This window comes from Meriones unguiculatus, chromosome 19 (genome assembly GCF_030254825.1).
Source record: "Meriones unguiculatus strain TT.TT164.6M chromosome 19, Bangor_MerUng_6.1, whole genome shotgun sequence".
Classification (NCBI taxonomy): domain Eukaryota; kingdom Metazoa; phylum Chordata; class Mammalia; order Rodentia; family Muridae; genus Meriones; species Meriones unguiculatus.
In genome coordinates, this window is record NC_083366.1 from 43,903,197 (window position 1) to 43,916,171 (window position 12,975).

The 12,975-nt window shown below is 37.8% G+C and overlaps 1 protein-coding gene across 2 annotated transcripts; it reads left to right on the top strand.

Moving 5' to 3' along the window:
* The first annotated feature begins 1,354 nt into the window (after nucleotides 1–1,354).
* Nucleotides 1,355–12,229, top strand: LOC110563397 (prolactin-like). Of its 2 annotated transcripts, none has more exons than XM_060372545.1 (5): nucleotides 1,355–1,453; nucleotides 3,108–3,280; nucleotides 5,616–5,723; nucleotides 9,162–9,341; nucleotides 11,889–12,229. In XM_060372545.1, the coding sequence occupies exons 1-5, from the start codon at nucleotides 1,426–1,428 to the stop codon at nucleotides 12,078–12,080; spliced, it is 681 nt and encodes a 226-aa protein (XP_060228528.1). In that variant the 5' UTR covers nucleotides 1,355–1,425; the 3' UTR covers nucleotides 12,081–12,229. The 2 variants fall into 2 exon arrangements, with proteins under 2 accessions (XP_060228528.1, XP_060228529.1); XM_060372546.1 differs by having other exon boundaries at nucleotides 1,372–1,453; nucleotides 3,111–3,280.
* The last annotated feature ends 746 nt before the right edge of the window (nucleotides 12,230–12,975 follow it).

Here is a 12,975-nt window from a genome sequence, read left to right on the forward strand (position 1 = left end):
GCACTCCTGCATATGCCACGTACACACACACAGAGAGAGAGAGAGAGAGAGAGAGAGAGAGAGAGAGAGAGAGAGAGAGAGAGAAAGAGAGAGAGGAGCAAAATATTTTTTTAAATCTTTTTGAAAGAGAGAAGGCAAATACCCAATAAGACATGATTTTTTTTAATTACTTCATCTGTCAGTCCATATTCAGTAACAGTAAAGCCAAAACTAAAGGTCACAAGCTGCTTTAGATGAATGAATCCCCAAATTAAAGAAAGCCATCAGCAACTTCATTATTATTCACTCTAATAAATATTGTTTAGAAGAACTCTAAAAGGTGATGGAACTTTGGAGTGCATTAAAAATTTGTCACCTTGCCCTAGTGTGGTTTGGGGTCAGAACAGGCAGGCAGCTCATGAGTTCATAATAATTCATCTAACTATATACTTCAGGTGAGTGGAGACAGATGGTCAGAATAGTGAATGACTACACTTGGCACTTGCCTCTTTGTGAAACTGTGTGCCCACACACATTAGTACACTTTGCCTTAAAAATGACTGTGCTCCTTCCCCAATTAAACTGTTAGGGATGGTGATATCTGGTTTTCCTTAGATCTGAGTGCCCCTGGATGCATTGCAACTGACATTTTTCTGTCTTCATATGTCTTCCCACAATTCTTCAAGCAACAATCCTCCCAATACCTAACATCATCATGTCTTTGCATTTAGTCTCTCTAAGCCTCTGTTTACTACTATATGCATTAAGGATGAAAATGCTTTACATACTAAAACCAAAGATAAAAAGATGAAACTATGTTCTACAGCCAACACTGCCCACCAGACACTTCACTATAAAGGGGCGAAATAGTATGTAAGAAAACAAAGAACATTTGAAGAGATGAAGAGTGTGAAAGGGAACAGAAAATCCCGCCTTTTCAAGCTTAAATACACACTCCTTGTTATGTAATTTATGCTTTTTTTAATCTTTTAGTTCACACAATAATCTTGAATGAAATAAATTATAAACAACAATATTTGAGGCTATTTTCTAAGTTATAAGCCATGATATATAATGTAGACTCTCTGGAGAAATAAAGGCAAATTTTAATGGAATTACCTTCTATAAGTTTTATAAATTCTCCTGCTCAAGGTCTCACCTTCAGCATTTCTCTCATTTCCTTTTACAGTAATTAATCAAAATCCTTCATTTCTGGCCAATATGTCTTCCTGAATATGAATAAGAAATAAAATACCATTTGATGTTTAAAATTATGGGGGCAATCTTAATGACGGAAATAGATGACTCAGGAGGGGGAAGAGGATGCCTGATTATATATATTCATCAAGATGTCAAAGGTTTATAAAGCCAATATCTGCGATTGAGAAAGCTGTGGTTCTCCAAAGTCTTCTTTGGTGAAGTGTATTCCCAGCAGGCATCACCACCATGAACAGCCAGGGGTCATCCCAGAAAGGTATGTGCTGCAGCTCAGTGAATAATTGGCTTTCTCGGTAGTCGTAGTGTGGCATGAGGGTGTCTAACATGAAAATTTCTGTATTCCATTTTTAAGCTTTAGAGGGGGTTGGGGAATAGTGAACTTTAGAGGGGGATGTTTTTGTCCAGACATGGCATGACCAGAACTAACACGTACACAAGACAGTTGTGGCAATTTACAACATAACTCGGTCCCTTATTTATTTATAGCAACAAAGAGGGAAAATGCAGAGATACCTAGGTTCAGAACAAAGGTGACAGGCTTGTTGACATTCCTCAGAAGTAGATGGGGCATGACAGGACACTCACCTTGCACTCCACCTATGAGTCCCCACAATGCCAAGGTTAGTTTCTCAGAGGTGCGGCTGTCTTTGAGTTAACAAGGGAGTTTAGAAGAATATTCATTGATTTAGAAATTATCCCTATCTATGTATAACAGATGGTTAGATCAGTGGCTCTCTAGTGGAAGAGACATCCTTCTTCAAGAGATATGATAACATCAAGAGATAAGTTGTGCTGGCATAATAGAAGCAAGGAAGTTAAATGGAGGGTGCTGCTGGTAGCTAATGGATGGAAATCATGGATGCTCTGAAGCATCCTCTGCTGCAGAGTCAGCTTGAGAAAAAAGTTGGTGTTGCTGAGACAGAGAACTTGGACTGACACAGACCACAGGAACCTTGGATCTACCTGATTCAACTCCAGATATCTATATATGTAGGTCAGTTCTAAGAAATTCGACAAAACCTTCAATGATGCAGGCATAATACACCTAACGATAGCAGGTGTCTGGTTTACTCTTCTCTGACAATTTGAAACCAACGGATACTTCAATAGAAGAGGAAAAAAAAGAGGTTAGTACTAACCAATTGCCTTTACCTTCTCGGCGACATATGAAAAAAAAAAAAAATAGTAGCAACATAAATTTTTTTTGTGGCAAGTATAAGAAAGGCGCTTTTTATTTTATCTTATCTCAAACTTAAAACCCCTCAGATGATATATGTTCAGATAAATGTACTCAGAGTTAGAGCATATCTATCTAGTTGTGAATTATGAGCTACTGCTACAACACCATTATCTGCAAAGAAAATTTCTCTCACACATGTAGATAAACTATCAAGTCTCCTTAAACATATACACAAACATACACATAAATATGTATTTTCTTATGTTATATTACATAAATACATTTGAAGCATGTTTTTGGAAAATTAGAACTATTTTACAAGAACTATACACCAATAACATTTTAAGTTTTCAGCTAATAGGCTATTTAGTAGTCTGTATAGTAATTATTTTTGTGGTTAACATTGAATTAAAAATTAAAAATTATTAGAGGTTGTAATATCAAGAAGCTTCCATGATATAAAATTGTCTTAAGAGAATGACTTAATACACTTGTTCAGGTTAATTTAAGCTCAAAATGTTTGCAAAGTGCACAAGCACTTCTGAGATGAATACAAAATGACAAAAGTCACCCTCCTCAAACCATATAGCTGTGAGAATGTTAATATATGGATAAACATTGATGCAGAAGATGTTGACTCTTCACCACAGATCCAATCACATATGGAAGGTGCTGGAGATAGCTATTCGGTTGAATAGATTGTCCCACATGGGTTCCTGTGTTTATTTAGCAGGAAAGCTCCTCCTGATGGTGATCTCAAACCTGCTGTTCTGCCAAAATGTGCACCCCCTGCCAATCTGTCCCAGTGGGGACTGCCAGATGTCCCTCCGTGAGCTGTTTGACCGGGTGATCATGCTTTCCCACTACATCCATAACCTGTCTACAGAAATGTTCATTGAATATGTAAGTACCTCACTCATTTCTGTAATCTTTTCAAAGGGTGTCTTTGCAGCAATTGTGCTATGATACAGCTTAAACAACGATCCAGACTTCAAATGTTACATCTTCTTGGGAAAAAGAAAATCAGATTATATAAAATTGCACAAGGAGGATAGGACAACTTCAAAAAATCTTCAATATTTACAAAAGTGAAATGACTTTCAATAATTTGTAATTTGGGTTCTTAAGTGTTAGCTTGAGGTTTTCCGCTCTCGATGTGGCTGGAGTTGGGAAGACTTCACAATCTGTATCCGTGGGTCCAGGCTCCAGGGACATTTTTCACTTAGTGTTTTCAAGTGCCCAGTGACGAAGAACACCATGGGAGTAGTAAATTCTTGAATGGGCTAGATTTAACCTAAACTTAAACCACATGGGAAGAGGGAGAGTAAAAATAATCACTGCTCCAACAGCCCCAGATGTTAAGAGCCATTTGTTAAAACTTTCAGAGCATGGTTTCAGTTTAAGTAGGAAGCCTGGTTCAGAAGCAGAGAAAGGTCCTTTTTTGATGCAGGCCTTTCAGAGGATTTAGGTTCTATCTGTGAGTCAGTCTACAAGGCCAAAGTCACTGAAACTTTCAGTAACCAGTGCATATACATGAAGTGGCTCATAATTTGCAATAAATATAAATTTATAATGGTCTCTTTACTCACTAGAATTTCTTTCAATTATTGACTGTTCATAATTCACTTTAGAAATCTTCCTAGAAATTCTTGTAGATTTTCAGAATTTCTACTTAATTTTAGTTTATTGTAACGCTTTATAAATAAATTAAAAATGAAGGAAAATATTCAAATCATTAAATATTAATTACAATTTACATGTTAAATAACTTTTCTATTTCAATTTCTCATTATTTGGCATCATTCAAATATGTATACCTGGTGTTTCATGGCTTACTTTGTATTATTCCACATACTTATATTCAATATTTATGAAGAATTTAGTACTTACTTCAAAATATAGATTTAGAAATACTTAAATTAAAAGCTATTTTCATAATGCCCACTAAAAAGCATCATATCAGTCTAAAGGTATAATAAGCAATAAATAAATAAACATACAAAATATGTGATATAACATTTATTTTCAATATGAGAAATGACATTTAAGAAGATTTTTATATTTTAGGTATTTTTATTGTTTATTTTCCAAGTAATAATTTCTATAAAAGATCAGAAAAGTAAATAAAAAAGTACAGACTAGGACAGAAGTTTAGACATTTCTGTTAAGAATAAATATAGCCAAACCTTCAGGAGAGTGCAGGAAACAAAATGAAAGAAGGGAGAGTTAATATGACCTGGAGAAGATAGGAGCTCCACAAGGACCAAATATATCTGGGCACAGGGGTCTTTTATGAGACTGTTTCTCCAACCAAGGACCATGTATGGATATAACCTAGTATCTCTGCTCTGGTGTAGCCCATGGTAGCTCACTATCCAAGTACCCTAGTAAGGGGAACAGGGGCTATTTCTGACATGAACTCAATGGCAGGCTCTTTGACCTCACCTTCACAAAAAAGGAGGAACAGCCCTGCTAAGCCACAGAGGAGAACTTTGCAGCCAGTCCTAAAGAGAGCTGATAAAACAGGGTCAGATGAAAGAGGACCTCTCCTCCCCTATTAGTGGACTTGGAAAGGGGCAGGGATGAGATGAGGAAGGGAGAGTGGAGTTGGGAGGGAATAAGGAAGTAGGATACAGCTGGGATACAAAGTTAATAAACTGTAAGTAATATTAAAGAAATAAAAAATTTAAAAATATAAAAACAATTGACACATAAGTAGGAAATGGGTTACTTAATTCATTAATTTCAAGTGTTAGGCTTTTTTTTTTTTTACACTTTATTCACTTTGTATCCCCCCATAAGCCCCGCCCTCCTCCCCTCCCGATCCTACCCTTCCTCCCCCTTCTTCACACATGCCCCTCCTAAGTCCACTGATAGGGGAGGTCCTCCTCTCCTTCCTTCTGATCTTAGTCTATCAGATCATATCCGGAGTGGCTGCATTGTCATGTTCTGTGGCCTGGTAAGGCTGCTCTCCCCTCAGGGGGAGGTGATCAAAGAGCAGGCCTATCAGATTGTGTCAGAGGAGGTCCCTCTTCCCATTATTATGTAACCCACTTAGACACTAAACTGCCATGGATTACATCTGTGCAGGTGTTCTAGGTTATCCCCATGCCTGGTACTTGAAAAATTAAATGTCTATCACGTGAATTAACATTCTTGTTATACGTTTTTTTTGTTTTGTTTTGTTTTGTTTTTTAATTCTCAAACTTTGCTAATGGAAATTTTGTATCATTTCCAGGACAAACAGTATGCCCAGGACCGTGGGTTTATTGCCAGAGCAATGAATGACTGCCCCACTTCTTCCCTGGCTACCCCTGAAGATAAGGAACAAGCTCAGCAGATCCCTGTGAGTCCTCACCCCAGTTTATTTGTGATATAACTGAGGCAGTACACTGGTTTTGGTGTACTTCATGTTATTAGAACGCTCAGAGTTATAGTAATCCTCTAATCAAAGAAAGGAAGAATGAAAGAAACAAAAGGAGGAAGAGTGATTTGCCAAAATAAATACCACATTATAGAGTGGGTAAAAACAATGTGAAATACTGAATAACACTGTAACTGAGCCATGAACTGTTCATGACAGTGACATTGCATATGTAGTCCTGTAGGAAACTTTGAACTCTATTTTATAACCATGGATAAGCTGACGCTCATTCATATGCAAGATATGCAAATTCAGGTGTGTTTGTTCTACATTATGGAAACCCATCCATTGACAGTCTCCATTACTGATCACTGTACCTTCACCTTTTAGCTTTCAAATTCTCCTAGTGCTGCTTCTGCTAATTTACCTACATCTGCATTCTTCCCAAACTTCTTTGCCTTCCTTTCTTTCTTCAGAAAATAAGGAATAGTGCTACCTCAAGATCCAGCTATACCACTGCTAGGCATATATCCAAAAGAGGCTCAACTATACAACAAGGACAACTATGTTTCATAGAGAAAGCATTTGGTGAAACTACTCTATTGATAGGCATGCCACAAAGCATACTATTGACATTGAAACATACAACAAAATATACACACACTATGATTATGTTAGAAAGAAGTCAAAGACAAACCTTGTGTTTGGTAGTGACATTTATCTTTAATCAATCAATCAATATATCTATACCTATATTTCTATACTATATATAAATGTATATTACATAGTTGTAGATACATTACATTTTATTTGCTTATAAAATTATATATTATATATAATGATATATGTATCCCAAACTCAACATTTTCTCTACTTAACAAATCACATCTATTTTCATGAACATTATAGTGATAATAGAAGAAAACCTGAAGTAACAGGCTGAGAACGAAGATAAAGCATTTGGTGAAACTACTCTATTGATAGGCACGCCACAAAGCATACTATTGACATTGGCACAATTTATCCCCACAAAAAAATTCCTTGTTGCAATGTGTTATTATTTCATTTGATGGAACCTACATTGCTATTAACATTTGCCTCCTATTACTTCTCCTCATATCCTTTATGCTTTTTCAATGTAATATCCCTTGAATCTCTTTCTACTCCTCATTTTCATTTTCACTTGAGTTCCTCAGATACATCTGTACAGTAAGTGTTTCAAATCATGGATGGTTTTTATGTGTGGTTTTGGGAGTGAGCTGACAGACACTGGTGGGTCAACACTCCATTGGGACTTTCATGCATGCTTGTATTTACACATGATGCTCTGTCATTTTTCTTCACTTGTTCCTACCAACCAATGGGGCACTCTTCTAGAAGTGATAGAAATGAAGTCATGGAGACTGTGGAAAGTACCATCTTGAGCCACATACTCTTTTTTTTTTGTATTATCTTTAAGTTTTCTAAAATAAGATAAAAATATATTCATGCAATGATCAATCTTATTCTTTAGTGTGAACATGTTTTGGGTCAATAGTCATTGATACTGGTGGCACCTATCCTTCCTGATGCCCTCTTGGAACCTACTGAGTCGATACCCACTGAGTGCCACCAGAGTTTTGGTTTATTATGTATGGACCTGAAAACTACTGAAGTTAAAATAGACTCACCGCGAGGGAAGATGGTAGAATTTCAGAGGGAAACCAAAACACCAAAAATTTGATATCTTAGTATAAAAAGTGTCATTTAAAGGTTAAGAAGATTTAAGTCAGTTAAGTTTTCTTTTTTTTTTTTTTTTTTCAATGCAGTTTATTCAGGAACCTTGAACAATCATCTGACCCTGGGGAAAGCCAGCCCACAGCTTAAATAGCCTCTGGGTAGCCAACCCCAGCGTGCCACGTGGGCAATGCAGATAGGTCCACATACATGGAAGCAAGCCAGATCCTCAGCCTTAGCCAAATGTGGAATTGTTTGTGACAGAGAGCACTCACCATCGGGAAGGTGGAAGGCAGAAACCAGCTCCATCTTTAAGGCATAGCATTCCGCAGCTCTCTACAGTTCCCCCTTTTTGTTTTAGACGCATCAGGCAAGAGTAGAGGTCTGATCTCTGATATTAGAAATAAATTGGGACTTTGTACTGATGTTCATTTAGGTGTCATCCACCCAAAGAGCATCAGGCCCGACCGATACCTTTTTCTCAGAGGCGGGACCTGGGGCATCAACCTGCATGCAATCAGACATGCTCTTCTCTGGGTCCAAAGCAGCTGACCCTGAGTGCAGTGCTTAGCCTCGCATCCTGAGCGTAACATTTTAGCTTTTTATGGTATCCAACCATGCTTGGGGAGAATGTCCTGCTTCAATGGCTGTAAAGGCCTGAATGATCATGGCTGCATTACGCTGTTGTGAGACTCTAATCTTGCATATACACCACAGGCAAACCAAGGAGACCAACACCAGAAGGCCTGCTAATGCTCCCATGCCCACCCATTCCTTCAGATGATTCATGGCTGCAGCAATCCATGATGATAATCCTGTGGCTAGTCCTGCGTCCACTCTGGTAGAATTTTCCGTAACAATGGCCACTCTCAGCTGCTCCATCATAGTATCGAATTCTCCAGTCCAATTACCTAAAATATAGCTCTACAATTGTTTAGACAGATTTGCAGCACAGGAAAAATTCTCATGTTATATGCTAGTGACTTAAAGTCCAGCATATTTTCATTGACAGCCAGGTTGAGCAATTTGCCATAGGGTATCAATTTGCTCCTGCACGAGGTCAATCCTCTGATTGAACACCTAAGAATGAGGATCTGACTTTATCTCCCAAAACTTACTTTTAAAACATAAGCATGGATGTAGCCAGACATGGTGGTGCATACCTTTTGTCCTAACTCTCAAAAACAATTTCTGTTTTCGATCAGAAAACAACAAAACAGACAAACAAACAAACAAAACAAAAACCCTTGGGTGCAGGAAAAGTGAACACTGTAGGTCAGTCGGCCTAGGCTACTAGGAAAGTTCCAGGCTAGGAAGATACCGTAAGAAGTGCTCAGAGCAATAGCACCCAACTTGATTCTCTAACCTCCAAAAACATTTGTATGCATACTTGAGTACAAGTGCAAGCACCTGCTTGTGCATGTGCATGCACACACTAAAATACACACACTAACACACATGTACAGACAGACACGAATACAGGATGAAAAGTAGTCCTTTAAATAAGAAATCTTTTGTTTTACTTTTGCAAAGTATATATGAATAGTTGTTTTATATTTTATAGCATTTGTCCTCTAAAACCATACTCATATGCACATTGATACAAGAGTGAATGTTTTAGGTCAGCCGCTATGAACAAAAACCCGTGTAACCATCTCTGCTGTATTTCACTTACTTGACTTTTTGTTCAACATGATTGCTTAGCCGGAAGTCCTTCTGAATCTGATACTCAGTTTGGTGCACTCCTGGAATGACCCCCTGTACCAACTAGCAACTGAAGTAGGTGGCATCCATGAAGCCCCAGATGCTATCATATCAAGAGCCAAAGAGATTGAGGCACAAAATAAGCGTCTTCTAGAGGGAATTGAGAAGATTCTTAGCCAGGTAAGAAGTCCCTTGAACCTACATTACTTTTCTTATTCACAGAAAAGCTTATCTCTACAATGAGAAACAAATTTTGAAATACTGTCCTTTGCAAGAACAAAGTTTAGGCATTCTACGTTGTAGACTTCTAGTAAAGCAAGTGCAAATTTTTTATTACAGTAGATTCTAATGTCTCTGAATTTTGGAATTCAATTGTGGTATTTGACAGGTGTGGCTTTCTCGAGGTTTACTCCTCATTCAGAGGGGCAAATGGGATAAACATCGAAAGTGAGAGAATACAGGGAACAGGATAGGAGCCTTCCATAGAGGGCCTCTGAAAGACTGTACCTGGTAGGGTATCAAAGAAGATGCTGAGAATCATAGCCAAAGTCTGAGCAGAGTGCAGGAAATCTTATGGAAGAACAGGGAGATAGAAAGACCTGGAGGTGACAAGAGTTCCACAAGGAGACCAACAGAGCCAAAAAAATCTGGACCCAGGGGTCCTGTAGACACTAACGAATCAACCAAGAAACATGCTTGGAGAGGACCTGGATCCCTGCTCAGATGTAGCCCATGGGCAGCTCGGGCTCCATGGGGGTTCCCTACTAAGGGGAGCAGGGGTAGTCATAGGCATGAACTTGGTTGTCTGTTCTTTGACAACTTCCCCTGATGAAGTGGTCTTACTAGGTCACAGAGAAAGAGGATCCAGACAGTCCTGATGAGACCTGATAAGCTAAGGTCAGATAGTAGGGGAAGAGGACCTCCCTATCAATGGACTAGGGGAGGAGCATAGTGGGGAAAGGAGGGAGGGAGGATGGGACTGGGAGGAGATGAGGGAGGAGGCTACAGCCTGGATACAAAGTGATAAAATTGTAGAGAAGAAGAAGATGAAGAAGAAGAAGAAGAAGAAGAAGAAGAAGAAGAAGAAGAAGAAGAAGAAGAAGAAGAAGAAGAAGAAGGCGGCAAGGCAGGAGGAATGTGAACTCAATATCAGCCCAGAATATAAGAAAACATTAAAAAAAAAAAAGAACTGATTGCTGAAGATTTTGTGCTTACTACCAACACAACCAAGAAATCAAGCTGGGTCTGACCTGGAAGGCTCTTACTTCTTCATGGCTTTCATGGTTCTGGAAGCTGTTATTCAAACTTCTAGAAGAGAATTGTCACCAACACTTACCTGTGAGCACTGTGCTCTGCACTATCAACATGTCACTTAGGATAAGCCTGATGGCATAGTAGTGATATGTCTATTTTATGTGCAACTAAGGCCTGCAAAAACGAAACGAAACCAAAAAACCAAAAAGCAAAAAACAAAAACAAAACAAAAAAAATGGCAACAACAACAATAAAAAAAACAAATCCACCAAGGGTTTGCTGTTTTCTGGGAACTGATGGTTAAACTTTCCACAATGACAAGAAAGCAGACTATAAAACTGACATTATTATATACTGACAAAATTACATATAATTTCTTAGAAAATATATATATTGAAATCCTGGTTAGATTTTCTACTGCTAAAACACTAGAGAATTAAAGTGTAAAGAGAGAAAAAAGAATATCAAAATCAGATTAGAATTCCTCCTGCTGACATTGGCCCTCATACAAAGGAGACTGAAAAGATGAGGGTGGGGGCATCAGAATTGTTTCAGCAGATCTCAAGGGGTACATTTTTTAAAAAAATGTTCCTTATTTTATCATGTATAGAAAAGTAGTTAATTCAATGTATTGTTTCACTTGAGTCTCTTTCATTAAAAATCATGTTATTGCATTTGATATACTGAAATCATTTATTCTGAATTAGTATTTTTAATTCCTGCATTCAAATAATTGTCATTGCTTGTGAGCAGCTTTCTGAAAATCAAGTAAATAAAATATCATCCGATAAAAAATACTGACATAATTATTTTACATTTCTTTATAGCCATTTTGTCTAAATGTTATTTTTCTAATTATCGTGAAAGAATACACATCTGATCAAAACACATGAGAAATGCAAATACAACTAAAACAATTAACCAGTGCTCCTTGCAGCAAATACTCTGATTTCAGGTATTATATTTATTTCTGAGGAGTCTACATTCTAACTTAGTGATTATTCTATAGTAAGGGAGCACGTATATTCCTCTTCATTGTTAGCGTTCCAAATATTCACCATTCATTTCAGAACAGTTAGACAAGTGAGGCACTACCAGAAGCGACAATGTACAAAGTTGTTGTTCACACAGATAAACATCTTAAGTAAGAAAGCAGACGCTCCTGTCACCATACCTTGTTAAAACCGGAGGCCTGGTTATCCATCCCTTTACACGGACAATAACAACCTTCAACTCAGATCTCTTCCACAATACAAATCATATCTGCATACCCTGGTTCCAACTCTTTGATGGCTGATAGACTTTTTGTTCCCTGCCCATATATGCCCTGTATCTATGAGTTTGGCTAAAATGTTGCATTGTTCTTTCGCCAAAATATGAATTGCATAATTAGAAGGATATAAGGATATAAATACTAATACGTGAATTTGAATTATCTGTTTGTTTGTTTGTTTGTTTGTTTGTTTAAATTAGGCATATCCTAAAGCCAAAGAAAATGAGATCTACACTGTTTGGTCACAACTCCCGTCCCTGCAGGGAGTGGACAAAGAATCCAGAGACCTGGCTGTTTACAACAACATGCGCTGCTTCCGCAGGGATTCCCACAAGGTTGACAACTACCTCAAGCTCCTGAGGTGCCGGATTGTCCATAACAACAACTGCTGAGCCTACACTCATTCCGCCTACTTCTGAGATGGTCCTCAAACGCCTATTTCTTCAGAACCTTCTATTTGCCTTAAAGCTTTCAGTGGGTGCTCGGGTGCAGTGGGTGTCTTCTTAAGAAATAAAAACTAACTTTTAAAAAACATCAAAGTCTGAAAAGCAATCTGTCAGTGTTTCCTTTGTTAATTTAATAGGAAATCCTTTACCTGCCACATCACGGTATCAAATTTGATCACTAATCTCAGAAGTCATTCTGGTCTTATAACTTAATGCATATGGCAAAAGTGGTTTACAATCATAGAAAGTTAACGGAGGACCAAGATTTTTAGAATTGAAGAAGGAAACCACTATTAACAAGTTCATCCAGGGTACCAAAAAATGTAGAAAGCCAGATCATTGCTATGAGACAGTTTTCTAATATAGGATTGGATAGCTCAAGTGCTATGGAACTGACTTGCCTCTACACAGTTTACAACCGTCTAAATGTGGTAGAGTAGAGCCATGTAGCATCCCTGGGTATTTCCAAAAATTGGCTTTAGCAACTCTCCTTGGGACTCTCAGGTCTTTACATTAATCATTTTACTCACTGCGACAGGGTGAAGAAACTGAGGTTCAGGCAGAATGATAGCAGATAACAGAAAATTAAGTAGAACAGTGATATACTGTTTCCATTCATACTGAACTAATCAACTCGTTCTTGGGAGAAAAGAATTCATTCATGATTGAGGACAAACCATACTGTAGGAGACTTTATTAAAAATATTCTTATTATTTCTACAGAATCAAAATCAAATGACAGTATTTTTTACTCTCTTGAACTTGGTCTCTGTGTGTAACTTTCTGTGACGTCCTTTGCTTTTTGGTGGGAAAAGGCATCTGGAAAAGCAATACATCTAAT

Excerpts from the sequence above, each read along its gene's own strand:
- LOC110563397 (XM_060372545.1), top strand. The coding sequence starts at position 1,426 with ATGAACAGCCAGGGGTCATCCCAGAAAG. Across the intron at positions 5,724-9,161 it reads AACAAGCTCAGCAGATCCCT|CCGGAAGTCCTTCTGAATCT; the intron begins GTGAGTCCTCAC and ends ATGATTGCTTAG. Across the intron at positions 9,342-11,888 it reads TTGAGAAGATTCTTAGCCAG|GCATATCCTAAAGCCAAAGA; the intron begins GTAAGAAGTCCC and ends TGTTTAAATTAG.